Raw genomic sequence first — 17,590 nt, forward strand, 5'->3', positions numbered from 1 at the left:
ATGTCCTACTGGTCTACGATAGGTCAAGGGGGGTGGGATAATAAAAAATAAATATTAAAATGGAAAAAAAAAATTATAAAACTCCTATTTATTAAAGAATGTTTTGAAAATACTCAAAATTGCCTGATTTTCTTTGTTGCCCCCTAAAAATATAATTTTAGGGTAAAAAAACCGAGGGGGGAGACATAATTGTTTTTGAATATTTATATATATTTATATTTATATTTGTGCTGGCTTATAAGGCAAGCTGATTTAGCAAAATATTTAAATCCCAACTGTGAATGCTTTACCGATTTTTTGTTCCGACTCCCCAGTAAGTAATTTATATTTTGAAATCAATTTCTGAATATGTATAACAAAACCACTTGCTGAGCATCAGCAAAGCAAATATTGATGTGCAAATATTACGACTTACGAGCATCAGTTAAAAACTTATTTTCTTATTTTATTACTCACAGCTATTGTAACCCAGAACTGGGGCGTTGTCGCCTCGCTGCATAGTATTCAGTCAAATTATTTAGTTAAAACGTCAGGTATTTTCAAACATTACGAAAATTTAATTCTATTGTCTTGAAATTATTTAATACTGTTTTGTAAAAGCCTTATTGTAAAATTTCAGGAATTTCTGAGAATATTCGACGTAAGTATCGTTTAAACATTCATTTATGAATTCCTTCGAAAAATACCCCAGAAATTAGTTCGGAAATAAATCAAGAAATTTATTTGATAATTCCTCCAGATATTCCTCCGAAAAGTTTCTTTTAAAAACCTTAGGAGATTATTTATAAATTAGAAATTTAGGTTTTCCTTTGGAGGTTCCTTACAAAATTACTCTGAAAATTCCTTAAGAATTTTTATTACGGATTTCTTCAGAAAATCCTTTACGAATTTCTTTCGGAAATTGCTTAAGGAATGCTTTTGGATTTTGTTCCAGGAATTCCTACATTCTCCTTCGGAGACTCCTTGAGAAATTTCTTTGGAAGTTTCTTCATTCCTTAAAACAATCCATTCGTCTTTTTGAGAATTTCTTCAGACATTTTTGGAGGATTTCTTAGGAAATTTTTCATGAATCGCTGGAGAAAAATCTTCTAGATATTCAAAAGCAATTCATTAAAAATTTGTCTAAGGAATTTCTTCAGAACTTCTTCCAGCAATTCCTTTAAAACATTCTCCGGGAATTCACGGCTGTTCGGCCACATTGAGAGTTGACGTAAAGTCAATGTCAACTTCTCTCCACGAACAGCCTAGATAGCCGTGTGGTGTCGGCAGCTGGTTATCTGGCTAAGAATAACATTGCCTGTGAAGCACCAGGGCCCCCTTCACAGTATTTTAGCCCTCGCTGCGCTAACCGGAGCTATGGCGTAGTTGACTTTTTATTTCTCCGAGATAATCGGCTACTCTTATTCAACCTCATCGTGAGGTTAAATAAGAGTGGGGTTATAAATATGTGTTTTACTTAGTTTTCAACAAAATGTCACCTATAGGGATTCGCATTATGCGTTTTTCACAGTGTACTCTGTGTCTCGTCTTTGACGTTCGGCTTTGGCTGCTCTTGTTCAATCTCAACGTGAGTGTGGGGTTAAGGATATGTGTTTTACTTAGCTTTTCAACAAACTTTCACCTATATGGATTCGCATTATGCGTTTTTTTACAATGTGCTTTGTGTTTGTCACCTATATGGATTCGCATTATGCGCTTTTCACAGTATACTCTGTGTTTCGTCTGACGTTCGGCTTCAGCTACTCTTGTTTAATCTCAACTTGAGGTTGAATAAGGGTGGGGCTATGAAAATGTTTTTTTTACTTAGTTTTTATTCAACAAGTTGTCACCTATATGGATTCGCATTATGCGTTTTTCACAGTGTACTCTGTGTCACGTCCTTGACGTACGGCTTCGGCTACTCTTGTTCAATCTCAACGTGAGGTGTTTTTTTTTACTTAGTTTTTTTTTCAACAAATTGTCACCTATATGGATTCGCATTATGCGTTTTTTTTACAATGTACTTTGTGTATGTTACCTATATGGATTCGCATTATGCGTTTTTCACAGTGTACTTTGTGTCTCGTCCTTGACGTTCGGCTTCAGCTACTCTTGTTCAATCTCAACGTGAGGTTAAATAAGAGTGGGGTTATGAATATGTATTTTACTTAGTTTTCAACAAATTGTCACCTATATGGATTCGCATTATGCGTTTTTCACAGTGTACTCTGTGTCTCGTTATTGACGTTCGGCTTTGGCTACTCTTGTTCAATCTCAACGTGAGTGTGGGGTTAAGAATATGTGTTTTACTTAGTTTTTCAACAAACTTCCACCTATATGGATTCGCATTATGCGTTTTTTTACAATGTGCTTTGTGTTTGTCACCTATATGGATTCGCATTATGCGCTTTTCACAGTATACTCTGTGTTTCGTCTTTGACGTTCGGCTTCAGCTACTCTTGTTTAATCTCAACTTGAGGTTGAATAAGGGTGGGGTTATGAAAATGTTTTTAACTTAGTTTTTTTCAACAAATTGTCACCTATATGGATTCGCATTATGCGTTTTTTTACAATGTACTTTGTGTATGTTACCTATATGGATTCGCATTATGCGTTTTTCACAGTGTACTCTGTGTCACGTCCTTGACGTACGGCTTCGGCTACTCTTGTTCAATCTCAACGTGAGGTTAAATAAGAGTGGGGTTATGAATATGTGTTTTACTTAGTTTTCAACAAACTTTCACCTATATGGATTCGCATTATGCATTTTTTTACAATGTACTTTGTGTCTGTCACCTATCCAGCTTTCCACGCTGGGTAATGGCGGCTTGTTGGTGCGTAAAAGTCAATCGTTCACTGTACTGTTTGACACTAGGTGGAGGAAAGCCCACTGGCGTTCCTGGGTGAGGGGAAGGGAAAAAGGCCTTTTCGCCTGTGATTTTTCCTCCAGCTAGTGTCAAAAAGTACAGTAACCGATTGATGTTTACACATCGACAAGCCGCCATTACCGAGCGTGGAAAGCTGGATATGGTTTCGCATGATGCGTTTTTCACAGTGTACTCTGTGTTTCGTTCTTGACGTTCGGGCTCGGCTACTCTTGTTCAATCTCAACGAGAGGTTCAATAAGAATGGGATTATGAATATGTGTTATACTTAGTTTTCAACAAATTGCCACTTATATGGATTCGCATTATGCGATTTTTACAATGTACTTTGTAATTGTCACCTATATGGATTCGCATTATGCGTTTTTCACAGTGCACTCTGTGTTTTGACGTTCGTCCATTGTTACGTCCTCTGTGTTTTTGTGACACCTCTCTTTAGTCCCTAGCTGAATGCGTGTGAGTCTCCATAATTGGCTTTCCTATAAATGGTTCCATTCTCCTTTCCAACTTCACTTCCTCTTCCTTTCCCCTTTTCACTTCCTTTTCCGTCAGGTAAATGATGAGAAAGGCCAGTGAAGGCGATGGCACAAATCTCCCAAATTGAGGGGAACGTGCCTCCTGAGCCGACGTTCTGATACCTGATACCTTCCTACATTCTCCTTCGGAGACTCCTTGAGAAATTTCTTTGGAAGTTTCTTCATTCCTTAAAACATTCCATTCGTTTTTTGAGAATTTCTTCAGACATTTTTTGAGGATTTCTTAGGAAATTTTTCATGAATCGCTGGAGAAAAATCTTCTAGATATTCAAAAGCAATTCATTAAAAATTTGTCTAAGGAATTTCTTCAGAACTTCTTCCAGCAATTCCTTTAAAACATTCTCCGGGAATTCTTCCAGAACTTTCTACAGGAATTTCATCGAAAATGCCTTCATCTTTCCGAAAGTCTTTCAGTGTTTGTTTTTCACTTTTGAATTTTTTTTTCTAAAATTCAATAAGTAACATCGCAGACAACTTCATTTTCAATTTCAAAGGTTTTCCTGGGAGATCTACCGAAAAAAAAATCTGGAAAAAACTCCGAAGGAAATCTCGGAGGTTTTCCGAATAATCTTTTAAAGAAGTCCCAGAGGAATATCCGAAGGAATTCTGGGCGATATATTTTTGATTATTTAAGAAATACAATTCTGGAGGAGTTCCCAAATAAGTTTTTGGAGGCGTTTCTGAAGAAATTTGTGCTGGGTATAGTGCAGGAATTTCCAAATAAATTGTTGAAGGCATTCCAAAAAGAGAACCTAAATGAATTTTCGAAAATAAATCCTAAAGTAACTTTAAAAGAGTTTTTGAAGGTAAAATACTTCCCTAAAGAATTCCTAAAGGAATTTCCAGAGAAATCTATAAAGGTATTTTTGAAGGATTTTATGATGGAATTTTCGAAGGAATTCTCAAAAGAATATACGAATAAATTATCAATAGGATTTCAGAGAAAATGCCTACTGGTATTTCTGGTGAAATTCCTAGATTTCTTCAAGAATTCCTTTGGAATTTTTCCCAGTAATTTATTCGCAATTGGGTCCTAAAATGAAGAATCGATATTCGATTTTCTTTCAGGGAACGATGAAGGTAATCATTCTAAACGTGTCAGTTTTTCTTTAGACTCAAAAATCGAAAAGAACATTGTTTAATTTGAAATCGAAAAATAGATGAAAAATGCTTCCTCGACATTTTCGGTCTTGTTTGACGTACGGATTCAAACGCACTAGCAAAACACCGCAGGGCACTTGACTCAACCTTTGACAGTTAATATATGGGGCTGACGTTTTGGGCTGATGGTTCATTCGTTCTGAAATGTTGCACAGCCCAAAATTTGCCTTAAAATGTCTTAAAGACAAAAATATTATTTTTACTGATTTAGAATTTTACCAGAATTTTTTTAACAACGGTTCAAGTATTCTTGGCCGACGTACTATCGTTTGCAACCATAAACAAGGTAGGGTTTTAGGACCCAATTTCCTCCAGAGATTCCTTTGAAGATTCGTCCAGGAAATTGCCTAGGAAATTGTCTAAGAAATTGCCTCAAAAAGTTCTACAAAAACTCCTCCGGAAAGTTCTTTGGTAATTCATTCGGATATTCCTTAAAATTTACCTCAGAGTTTCCTACACGTATTCCTTTGTTTAAGAAAACCATAGGAAATTTGTTAAGGTTCGTTCTTTTGGAAATTCCTTTGAAAATTTCGTAGGAAATTGCCTTAGGAATTTCTTCATAAAATCTTTTAGGAATTCTTTCGTAATTCCCTTACAAATTCTTTCGGGTGTACCTTCCGAAAATCATTCGCAAATTGCTTTAGAAATATCGACGGAAAATATTTTAGAATTTCTCTAAAAATTCTTTCAGAAATTCATTTACAGATTCCTTCGGAAATATGTTTAGTCTTTGAAAGTTTGTTTAGGAATTTCTTCGGAAATTAATATGGAGGATTATTTTAGGAATTCCTCCGATTTTTTTTAGAAAAAAAAACGTTGGATATTTTTAAGAAATCCCTCTAGGAGTTTCTTAGCAAGTTCTTTGACATCTTTTCCTGAAATTCCCATAGGAATTCTTTCAGAACTACCTTAAGTAGTTCCTTGGGAATTTCTACGGGTAATCCTTAGAATTTTTTTTGGTAATTTTAGGAAGAAACTCTTGGTCATTTCCCACAGTAATTTCGTCTCAATGATCCCCATTTCTTTTGATTTTTTCGGGAATCTCTTCAGAAATTCAGTCAAAGAAATTTCTTCGGAAATTACTTTTGGGAACCATTCGGAAATTCTTTAATTAATTATTTTAGAGCGTCTTAGGGGAAATGCTACAAGGTTAAGGAAGAATAATAGTCTTTTAACCTTTTTGCTGAAAAGATTCTTTCTGATTTGTTCTGCGGGAATTCCTTCGGTTTCCTAATGTAAACTATTTTTGAAGTCGGTGCTTCCGGGCAAAATTATAAAATACCTATACATTTAATCAGTGGCGCCGGGAGTGGGTGGGACAAGTAGGACATGTCCTACGCATGTAAATACCTGGGTAGGACAGTGGAAGCATTGTCCTACCCATGATTATGGTAAGAACATACCATATGGATAACTAAAGGATCTAATACTTTCGATGATGTTCCAATTTCTTGATCTAAAAAATAACATTCAACCGATTCAAAGTTATTGAGAGGATTGACTAGCAAGCTTGGAGGTTTCCGAGATTTTAAAGGAAAAATATATTTCGAAAGGCTTCTCAGGCTATTTCGTATGGATTCCTGGAAATTATTTCTATTCCAGAAAGTGCTCAATGATGTATTGGATTTTTCCAAAAAGTTTTGTAGTATTTAATAATTTCTGTTCTTTCATAAAATTGTGGAAAATTTTCTGGAAGTGCGTAATTAGTTTTGCTTGTCCATAAATAGTTGTGAAGGCTCAGAAAATTTCCGAAATTTTATTAGAATTGACAGACCGGTAGGTGAGTTAACCAAAAGTCTAACATCAAAATAAGGAGCTTAACCCAAATTAGCTTACACTGACTAATTGTTAATGGTTGCTTTTCCGTGACTGATCAGAATATGTGTAAATTACACTACGATCCACGTAAATAGAGGTTGGGATTTATCACCCTTTTCTCGCAGTACACGTTTCAGCAGCACTCAAGTATAGATCAAGAACAGCGCTAGCCAAGTCCTCACAGCCAGAAGGGGGAAACGGGAGGAATGGTCGTGTGTAGTAATTGTTGCTACCAGAGACCGAGAATACCACTGCATCCCCACAATGCACTTTGCCTCTTAAAAGTAGGCTTCCGAGCCTCTTGAAAGGAGGCTTCCGAGCCTCTTGAAAGGAGACTTCCGAGCCTCTTGAAAGGAGGCTTCCGAGCCTCTTGAAAAGTGGCTTCCGAACCTCTTGAAAGGAGGCTTCCGAGCCTCTTGAAAGGAGGCTTCCGAGCCTCTTGAAAGGAGGCTTCCGAGCCTCTTGAAGGGAGGGTTCTGAGCCTCTTGCAAGGAGGCTTCCGAGCCTCTTGAAAGGAGGCTTCCGAGCCTCTTGAAAGGAGGCTCCCGAGCCTCTTGAAAGGAGGCCTGCGACCCTCTTGAAAGGAGGCTTCTGAGGCTCTCTTGAAAGGAGGCTTCCTGAGGCCTCTTGAAAGGAGGCTGAGCCTCTTGAAAGGAGGCTCTGAGCCTCTTGAAAGGAGGCTTCCAGGCCTCTTGAAAGGAGGCTCGAGCCTCTTGAAAGGAGGCTTGAGAGCCTCTTGAAAGGAGGCTTCCAGGCCTCTTGAAAGGAGGCTTGAGGCCTCTTGAAAGGAGGCTTCTGAGCCTCTTGAAAGGAGGCTCTGAGCCTCTTGAAAGGAGGCTTCCAGGCCTCTTGAAAGGAGGCTCCCGAGCCTCTTGAAAGGAGGCTCCCGAGCCTCTTGAAAGGAGGCTCCCGAGCCTCTTGAAAGGAGGCTTCCGAGCCTCTTGAAAGGAGAATTCCGAGCCTCTTGAAATTTGGTTTCTGAGCCTCTTGAAAGGAGTCTTCCGAGCCTTTTGAAAGGAGGCTTCCGAACCTCTTGAAAGGAGCTTTCCGAGCCTCTTGAAATAAAATTTCTGAGCCTCTTGAAAGGAGGCCTGAGCCTCTTGAAAGGAGGCTTCCTGAGCCTCTTGAAAGGAGGCTCTGAGCCTGAGCCTCTTGAAAGGAGGCTTCCTAGCCTCTGGAAAGAAAATTTCTGAGCCTCTTGGAAGGAGGCTTCTGAGCCTCTTGAAAGGAGGCCTGAGCCTCTTGAAAGGAGGCTTCCGAGCCTCTTGAAAGGAGGCTTCTGAGTCTCTTGAAAGGTGGCTTCCTGAGCCTCTTGAAAGGAGGCTCTGAGTCTCTTGAAAGCAGGCTTCTGAGCTCTTGAAAGGAGGCTTCTGAGCCTCTTGAAAGGAGGCTTCTGAGCCTCTTGAAAGGAGGCTTCTGAGGCCTCTTGAAAGGAGGCTCTGAGCCTCTTGAAAGGAGGCTTCAAGGCCTCTTGAAAAGAGGGCTTCAAGCCTCTTGAAAGGATGCTTCCAAGCCTCTAGAAAGGAGGCTTCTAAGCTTTTTGAAAGGAGGCTTGAGCCTCTTGAAAGGAGGCTCTGAGCCTCTTGAAAGGAGGCTTCCTGAGCCTCTTGAAAGGAGGCCTGAGCCTCTTGAAAGGAGGCTTCTGAGCCTCTTGAAAGGAGGCTTCTGAGCCTCTTGAAAGGAGGCTTCTGAGCCTATTGAAAGGAGGCTCTGAGCCTCTTGAAAGGAGGCTTCTGAGCCTCTTGAAAGGAGGCTTCTGAGGCCTCTTGAAAGGAGGCCTGAGCCTCTTGAAAGGAGGCTTCTGAGCCTCTTGAAAGGAGGCTTCTGAGCCTCTTGAAAGGAGGCTTCTGAGCTCTTGAAAGGAGGCTTCTGAGCCTCTTGAAAGGAGGCTCTGAGCTCTCTTGAAAGGAGGCTTCTGAGCCTCTTGAAAGGAGGCCTGAGCCTCTTGAAAGGAGGCTTCCTGAGCCTCTTGAAAGGAGGCTTCTGAGCCTCTTGAAAGGAGGCTTCTGAGCCTCTTGAAAGGAGGCTTGAGCCTCTTGAAAGGAGGCTTCTGAGCCTCTTGAAAGGAGGCTTCTGAGCCTCTTGAAAGGAGGCTTCTGAGCCTCTTGAAAGGAGGCTTCTGAGCCTCTTGAAAGGAGGCTTCCAGGCCTCTTGAAAGGAGGCTTCTGAGGCCTCTTGAAAGGAGGCTGAGGCCTCTTGAAAGGAGGCTTCTGAGCCTCTTGAAAGGAGGCTTGAGCCTCTTGAAAGGAGGCCTGAGGCCTCTTGAAAGGAGGCTTCTGAGCCTGAGCCTCTTGAAAGGAGGCTCTGAGCCTCTTGAAAGGAGGCTTCTGAGCCTCTTGAAAGGAGGCTTCTGAGCTTCTGAGCCTCTTGAAAGGAGGCTTCTGAGCCTCTTGAAAGGAGGCCTGAGCCTCTTGAAAGGAGGCTGAGCCTCTTGAAAGGAGGCTTCTGAGCCTCTTGAAAGGAGGCTTCTGAGGCCTCTTGAAGGGAGGCTTCCAAACCTATTGAAAGAATTCTGAGCCTCTTGAAAGGAGGCTTCTGCATTTCATGAAAGGAGGCTTCTGAGCCTCTTGAAAGGAGGCTTCTGAGCTCTTGAAAGGAGGCTTCTGAGCCTCTTGAAGGAGGCCTGAGTCTCTTGAAAGGAGGCTCTGAGTCTTGAAAGGAGGCTTCTGAGCCTCTTGAAAGGAGGCTCTGAGCCTCTTGAAAGGAGGCTTCCTGAGCTCTTGAAAGGAGGCTTCTGAGCCTCTTGAAAGGAGGCTTCTGAGCCTCTTGAAAGGAGGCTTCTGAGCCTCTTGAAAGGAGGCTTGAGCCTCTTGAAAGGAGGCTTCCAGGCCTCTTGAAAGGAGGCTTCCAGGCCTCTTGAAAGGAGGCTTGAGGCCTCTTGAAAGGAGGCCTGAGCCTCTTGAAAGGAGGCTTCTGAGCCTCTTGAAAGGAGGCTCTGAGCCTCTTGAAAGGAGGCTTCCAGGCCTCTTGAAAGGAGGCTTCAGGCCTCTTGAAAGGAGGCTTCCAGCCTCTTGAAAGGAGGCCTAAGCCTCTTGAAAGGAGGCTTCTGAGCCTCTTGAAAGGAGGCTTCCTGAGGCCTCTTGAAAGGAGGCTTCCTGAGCCTTCTTTGAAAGGAGGCTTCTGAGCCTCTTGAAAGGAGGCTTCTGAGGCCTCTTGAAAGGAGGCTTCCTGAGCCTCTTGAAAGGAGGCTTCTGAGCCTCTTGAAAGGAGGCTCTGAGCCTCTTGAAAGGAGGCTTCCAGGCCTCTTGAAAGGAGGCTTCCTGAGCCTCTTGAAAGGAGGCTTGAGCCTCTTGAAAGGAGGCTTCTGAGCCTCTTGAAAGGAGGCTCTGAGCCTCTTGAAAGGAGGCTTCTGAGGCCTCTTGAAAGGAGGCTTGAGCCTCTTGAAAGGAGGCTTGAGGCCTCTTGAAAGGAGGCTTCCAGGCCTCTTGAAAGGAGGCCTGAGCCTCTTGAAAGGAGGCTTCCGAGCTTCTTGAAAGGAGGCTTCTGAGGCCTCTTGAAAGGAGGCTTCTGAGCCTCTTGAAAGGAGGCTCTGAGGCCTCTTGAAAGGAGGCTTGAGCCTCTTGAAAGGAGGCTTTGAGCCTCTTGAAAGGAGGCTTCCAGGCCTCTTGAAAGGAGGCTTCTGAGCCTCTTGAAAGGAGGCTGAGGCCTCTTGAAAGGAGGCTTCCAGGCCTCTTGAAAGGAGGCTTGAGAGCCTCTTGAAAGGAGGCTCTGAGCCTCTTGAAAGGAGGCTGGAGCTCTCTTGAAAGGAGGCTTCTGAGCCTCTTGAAAGGAGGCTTCTGAGCCTCTTGAAAGGAGGCTGAGCCTCTTGAAAGGAGGCTTCTGAGCCTCTTGAAAGGAGGCTGAGCCTCTTGAAAGGAGGCTTGAGCCTCTTGAAAGGAGGCTCTGAGCCTCTTGAAAGGAGGCTTCTGAGCCTCTTGAAAGGAGGCTCTGAGCCTCTTGAAAGGAGGCTTCCAAGCCTCTTGAAAGGAGGCTTCAAGCCTCTTGAAAGGAGGCTTCTGAGCTCTTGAAAGGAGGCTTGAGCCTCTTGAAAGGAGGCTCTGAGCCTCTTGAAAGGAGGCTCTGAGGCCTCTTGAAAGGAGGCTTCCTAGCCTCTTGAAAGAAAATTTCCAGGCCTCTTGAAGGAGGCTTCTGAGCCTCTTGAAGGAGGCTCTGAGTCTCTTGAAAGGAGGCTTGAGGCCTCTTGAAAGGAGGCTCTGAGCCTCTTGAAAGGAGGCTTCTGAGCCTCTTGAAAGGAGGCTTCCAGGCCTCTTGAAAGGAGGCTTCCAGGCCTCTTGAAGGAGGCTGAGCCTCTTGAAAGGAGGCTTCCAGGCCTCTTGAAAGGAGGCCTGAGCCTCTTGAAAGGAGGCTTCCAGGCCTCTTGAAAGGAGGCTTGAGGCCTCTTGAAAGGAGGCTTCTGAGGCCTCTTGAAAGGAGGCTTCTGAGCCTCTTGAAAGAAGGCTTCCGAGGCCTCTTGAAAGAAGGCTTCTGAGCCTCTTGAAGGGCTGAGCCTCTTGAAAGAAGGCTCTGAGCCTCTTGAAAGAAGGCTTCCTGAGCCTCTTGAAAGGAGGCCTGAGCCTCTTGAAAGGAGGCTTCCGAGCCTCTTGAAAGGAGGCTTCCGAGAGGAGGCTTCCGAGTCTCTCGAAAGGATAATCCAAGTCTCTTGAATGAAGGCTTCTGAACATTTTGGAAGGAGACCTTTGAGCTGCTTGGGTGAATGCTTCCGAGAAGCAAAGCGCTCCGATCGAATAGAGTTCGCCGCCGTACCAAACTGACTATCTACAAAAAAACTCATTAGACCGGTAGTTCTCTTACGGACACGAGACCAAGGACCAACGCGCACTTGGAGTTTTCGAAGGAAGAGTGCTGCGTACCATCTATGGTGGGGTGCAGATGGTGGAGGAGGGGAATGAACCACGAGTTGCATCAGCTGTTGGGAGAACCATCTATCGTTCACACCGCGAATATCGGAAAACTGCGGTGAACTGGGCACGTAGCCAGAATGTCGGGTAGTAATCTGGTGAAAGTGGTTCTTGACAACGATCCGACGGGAACAAGAAGGCGGGGTGCGCAGCGAGCAAGTTGGATCGATCAGGTGAAAGACGATTTTCGGAACCTCCGCTCAGGCCTTAGTCTAAACATAAATAAATAATGCATATTATGTACAAGACAAAGTTTTGAAATAACCAAAACTTTATCAATTAGTTTGGATTGTAATTGTAATACGTCCGCCATTACGCATTTGTGTACGAGGTACCCCCTAGCACCAGCGAAGGTACCCCCAGGGGTACATGTACCCCAGGTTGAGAACCGCTGATCTACATAAAGCACTTTCTAATTATAAACTACTAGCACCATCTTTATAATGGAAAGATTTTAGCTCCAACTAATTTCAAAATCAGTAGTGAACAAATGTTGAATACCTATTATTATGCATGAATTTTCAGCGATATTCCACAGAATTCTAACAAGAAAAGTTCATCGTTTACAATTCTGAAAAATTCTATTAAGGTACACTGGGGGAAGTGGAAAAGGAAAAATCGATAGTGCATGTTTGAATTAGTGTAAAACTAGTTTAAATGATCTAAATGCATTCAATCAAAATGGACTATCAAAAACAGTCAATTTTGCACCAACTGTGCGGTAATTCATGCCATTTTGGTTGGTTGAAATTTATAGAAAAAGATTTGAAAATTAGGAGTTGTTTTTCCACTAACCCCAGTGGGATGAGGTAAGTGGAAAACCTCGGGAAAACACATGTTACCTTAACCTTCAATTGTGATGAGTAGTTACATATAAATAAAATCAAAACGATAATTGCTTTGAGTATCTTTTGTTGTATAATTTCATTGGCTTAACGGAATAGGTCCCCAAGGAATTCTCATAATAGCTAGTGGAGGGTGGTTTTGCCTTTTTGAACACTACCTTTTGAACACTTTTGAACACTAAGTGTACGTAGAATCTATATGTTCGCTCCAAAGATGAATTTTTTTTTAGGAAAAATGAAACTTACAGGGTTATAAACTAATCAACTTAGTTTAACGAATTGAGGTGATGTCTTTTCCTTTTTTTTTTTTTTATATAGAGGGATGAAGGCAAATCTGCATACAGACACCTGAAATTATCACTCAGGGAGTGGGGTTGACGCGGTTGGCAGAAGGCCAGACCGCCGGACCCACTAAACCCACCCAAGCAACAGAAGGTTACTTGAGTTACCCTCTCTTCTAATGCACAATTCCCCCCGGGACTACCTTTCAGTATTACTTCTGTGGGGGAAAGCAGTACTAAAAGTACTCCTCCCAAAACAACACCTTTCACAGTGCCTCTCTTCGATGTTTTGTCATACGTCTGAGCCCTTTGGCTCCCTTATTGGTGCCAGCAAGCACACAAAAGCGTGGGCCCTTAAGCCCTTTACTTTTTTTCTTGTGCCATTCAGCAACGCATCTACTTTCCTTTTTATTTTTAGAGCCATTTAGCTCTCAACGTGCTCGCAAGCTACTCAGATAGTCCCCCGGCGGCGGATCTACCCTACTCCGACGGGGAGTCCCCCGGCGGCGGAAGCTCCCCCGATACCGACGACCCGCATTCGTGGATGGCTGTTACATTACCAACACTACACATTCACCTGGTATGCATGTTCATAGATCCGCTCAAGTCCTACGCACATTCTCACTTCAACGGGTGACCGGACGAGTGCCGAGGTCAGGCCAAAGATTCCGGGGGGAGATAGCTTCCGGTTCAGTGGTGCCCCGACGACCCGAAGCAGGTGCATTCACGCGGCACGATCTACTCAACTGGTCCCCGGCGGTGGACCTAGCCTACTCCGATAACCCGATTTCCCATGAACTGCGCCTTTCAGCTTCTTGCTTAACCGATGAGCCATTCAGCTCTCACCTTGGTCGCGGACTACTCAGATAGTCCCCGGCAGTGGATCTATCCTACTCCAAAGGGAAGCTCCCTGACATTGGAAGCTCCACCGTAACCGACGACCTGTCTCAACGAGTGATCGGACGAGTGCCGAGGTCAATCCAAAGATTCCGGGTGGAGATAACTTCCAGTTCAGAATCTATGACAAAAGGTCGAAAGACAAAAGGTCGAAAGGACAAAAGGTCGAAAGACAAAAGGTCGAAAAGACAAAAGGTCGAAAGGACAAAACGTCGAAAGGGACAGAAGGTCGAAAGTACAAAAGGTCGAAAGGACAAAAGGTCGAAAGGGACAAAAGGTCGAAAGGGACAAAATGTCGAAAAAGACAAAAAGGTCGAAAGAGACAAAAGGTCGATCAAGAACAAGTTGATAACAAATTTTGTGTATTCCAAAGGAATTTATGAAATGCATTTAACTTCAAGCAGAAATTACACACCCATTGCATTAATCAAAGTTGAAGAATGAGCAATTTTCAAAGAAGGAGTAATGACTATGAAACAATATTATGAATAGCTCGATAGTTCTGTTAGAGGTGAAAATATTGTTGAATTAAAATTTATATTGCGCGAGACAGAGTTGTCCTATACAGTTTGCAAAACATTGCTCTTTTATTTTTCATTATTTTTTTCACTCACTTTCACTTAACTTTTTACACTATTTTTTAATAAAATTCATTCAATGAGTGCAAATAATAGATGTATATCTAGGTTTTCTAAATGTTACTTTGATCTGTCAAAATAGTGCACGCCTCAGCCACGCAGACGCGTGCATTAAAAATACACCTATGTGTAATACACGCCGGTATATTTTATGTGCGGCGTGCGCCATTTTGACAAATCGAAGTGACATTTAGAAAACTCAAACATCCATCTATTAGTTGTACTTACTGTATGAATTTTGTTTAACTGTTATAAATTGTGAAAAATAAAAGAGCAGATTTTTTGCCCTGTGTAGGCCAACTCTGCGGCGAGATTGATTATCTCCGTTTCAGTTTCTTGTCTATTTCGACCTTTTGTCCCTCTCGCATTTCTTTTTGTATTTTTTTTTCTTTCGACCTTTTGTCCCGTTCGACGTTTTGTCCTTTCGACCTTTTGTCCCTTTCGACCTTTTGTCCTTTTCGACCTTTTGTCCCTTCGACCTTTTGTCTTTCGACGTTTTGTCTTTCGACCTTTTGTCCTTTCGACCTTTTGTCTTTCGACCTTTTGTCCCTAACCCTCCAGTTCAATGGTGCCCGACGACCCTAAGCCGGTGCATTCGCACGCCACGGTCTACTCAGCTGGTCCCCGGCGGTGGACCTAGCCTACTCCGATAACCGATTTTCGATGCCCTTGAGCTATTCAGCACCCACCTTATTTGTTGAGCCATTTAGCTGCCGCCTCGGTTGCGATCGCGAACAACTCGGATAGTCCCCGACGGCGGATCTAGCCTACTCCGACGAGAAATTTCCCGAAAGCGGGAGCTCCCCCGAAACCTGTCTAGGCGCCACGTTCTGCGGCTACGCGCTCACCGCACGCTGAATACAGTTGCGACGCTGTCGTTCCCATCCATTATCGACATATATATTCACGACTTCCACGACTCATTGTCCGAGGTGATGTCTGAGTGTGCGTGTATGTATGTATGTGTGTGCGAAAAACACGTCGCACAAAAAAATTGCATTCAACGGAAAAACTTACTATAAATATAAATGAATGTGAATTATGAAATATATTCACCTACCGGTGCTACCGATGGTATTTTTTTTTTCTTGAATACCATTGAGAATTACAATTTGAAGCATGTGAATTACAATGACCGTTAACTATATGACCACAGAGTTCTTAATTGAACTAATTCTAAACTGTTTAGATTTAGACTAAAGAAACGCAACACTGTTCAGTAGGGTGGCTCAAATTAGTATGGGAAAAACTTTTTTCAATTTTTTAGATGGGCCGCCCTCTTATTCGGTTCTATTTGATGTCTTGATGCTCTGGACAAAATTTCAGCCAAATCGGTCAACGTTTGGGCGGTGCTAAACTCGTTGGACGTTTATATGCAAAAATGTATGCAGAAACATCCAAAAACAGTAAATTGCAGTTGGACGGCACAACTTACGATGAAGAACTATGATACTCATTCAGATATTGAAGAATTTAATACAGAATATTATGCAGAAAACCGCGAGAAGATTAGAGTTTGCCCGGCTAAGTTATTAGCATTTCTCTAAATTGGGGTTTGAGCAAATTTCGTTTCTATTACCTTTGAAAAGAAATAAATTCACCCCTACAACACTCCAGTAAAATGCTAATATCTTTGCCTAATAAACTCTAGTCTTCTCGCGGTTTTCAGCATAACATTCTGTATTTAATTCTACAAGACCATAATAAGTATCATGGTTCTTGATCGTAAATAGTGCCGTCCAACTGCAAATCACTGTTTTTGGATGTTTCTGCATACATTTTTCCATATAAACTTCCAACGAGTTTAGCACCGCCCAAACGTTGGCCGATTTGGCTGAAATTTTGTCCAGAGCATCATGGCATCAAATAGAACCGTATAAGAGTGCGGCCCATCAAAAAAATTGGAAAAGTGTTTTTTGAGCCACCCTACTGTTCAGACTAGTATAAAGTAATTCTATTCCATTCTTCACATATTCAAGAAACACATTTAAAGGTAAAGTGGGCCGTTATATTATTCGAGCATTAAAAAAAACTTATTTATCCACCTAGCGGTGTTTGTGCCTTTCTCGTGCATTATATGTACTAAAAAGACTTGAGTGAGATTTTCTTAGCGTGTTTTTTTGTAAATAAATCGTATTTTGCCATAACTTTTGATACCATAGTCCGATCTGGCAAATTTTTAATAGGAAAGATTAACGGGACAGGATTCCCCGTCGAATGCAATCAGATCAAGAGAAGTGCCTAAAAGATGAGTGAGTTTTATTATGCGCACATACATACACACACATACACACATACAGACATCCATCATCTCACTTCTTCAAGCTGAGTCGATTGGTATATGACACTATAGGTCTCCGGGCCTTCTATCACAAAATATATAGCCTTTTCGTTGCACCTTGGTGTACGAGAAAGACAAAAACAGGTATTACGATTCGGAATTACAAAATAATTATTTAAACCATTTTTAAACTTTTGATCCATTGTTCAATATACATTGCGTCTGGTCATCTATAAAGCATCCTCTCCATAGTTCCGTCATTGTTTTTTTATTATTGATGCATCAGCATCGAAGCATCTTTCAAATCAGCAATTATTCATCGATTATTCTTTCTCTTCGTAGGCATGATAACGTCCGCCTTCTTATGGGGCGCCCTCTCGGATATGTACGGCCGCAAGCGCCTTCTTATCTACGGTTTCCTCCTGGATGGGACGTTCAATATTCTGTGTGCCACCAGCCAGAACGTGGTCGCAATTATGATCTTCAAGTTTATGGGCGGCTTCATGTAAGTACTCTGACGGAATGCGTTTCATAGTAGAGAATAACAATCAGGACTGAGATAATATCAGACTTTGGGTTATGTAAAGAAATTTATTCAAACACTTATTTGTATTTTAATTGAAATTAAGTAATGTTACAATCACAAAAAATAAATAAATCTGACTCGCTAGCTACATTTCCTTATACTTATAGAATTGAAAACTAGAAGTACTAAACCAGTTCAGGCACAATGTGGTGGATGCAGATAACTTCCTACAACCCAGCTACAATAAGACGATGCAATTAATAACAACAGATGTGAAAGTTCTCAATCTGAATAAATGTACCACCACCTGTCGCCGGACATCTCACATGGTCAAGCATCATGTAAAAAAAATCCAATTCCATTCTGAAACTAATCTCCGGCTTTTTCGTTCTATCCTGTTCTCGATTTCACCCGCAGCATCTGTGGGCCGTTTGCGGTGCTGATGTCCTATCTGTCCGAATTTCACAGCCTGCAGCATCGATCCCGGGTGATGATAGTGGTCGGTATCTTCTACAGCATTGCCAACGTCATTCTGCCATCGTTGGCTTGGATCATCATCCCGCAGCAGTGGGGCTTCACTTTGTTTGGCGGAAATTTCGGTGAGTTGATTACCCATCGCGCGAGCTGTAACGTGACGGCGGTTATCAAGTCAATATTGACAGTAGTTGTGGCGTGTGCCATGTTTGCCGACAGGAAGAATTTTTCAGCGCACGATGAAAAATGTGCACGTCAGTGTCAACTGTTCTGGATTATAATTTGCTTCACATTTCGAAATCTGTGCCCCTTATATTCAAAAAACGATAATTCTAAACGATACGAAACCGTAAGAATCGTCTCAAACCATA

General features: G+C 42.2%; 1 protein-coding gene across 1 annotated transcript in view; it reads left to right on the forward strand.

Moving 5' to 3' along the window:
- Positions 1 to 17,590, forward strand: part of LOC134227938 (synaptic vesicle glycoprotein 2B) — a 113,356-nt gene that overhangs the window by 40,474 nt on the left and 55,292 nt on the right. The window contains exons 3-4 of the mRNA XM_062709652.1: positions 16,562 to 16,724; positions 17,163 to 17,344. Of these exons, the coding sequence (XP_062565636.1) occupies positions 16,562 to 16,724; positions 17,163 to 17,344 (345 nt within the window). The remainder of the gene's footprint in view (positions 1 to 16,561; positions 16,725 to 17,162; positions 17,345 to 17,590) is intronic.

The sequence above is a fragment of the Armigeres subalbatus genome, chromosome 1 (genome assembly GCF_024139115.2).
Source record: "Armigeres subalbatus isolate Guangzhou_Male chromosome 1, GZ_Asu_2, whole genome shotgun sequence".
Taxonomy (NCBI): Eukaryota; Metazoa; Arthropoda; class Insecta; order Diptera; family Culicidae; genus Armigeres; species Armigeres subalbatus.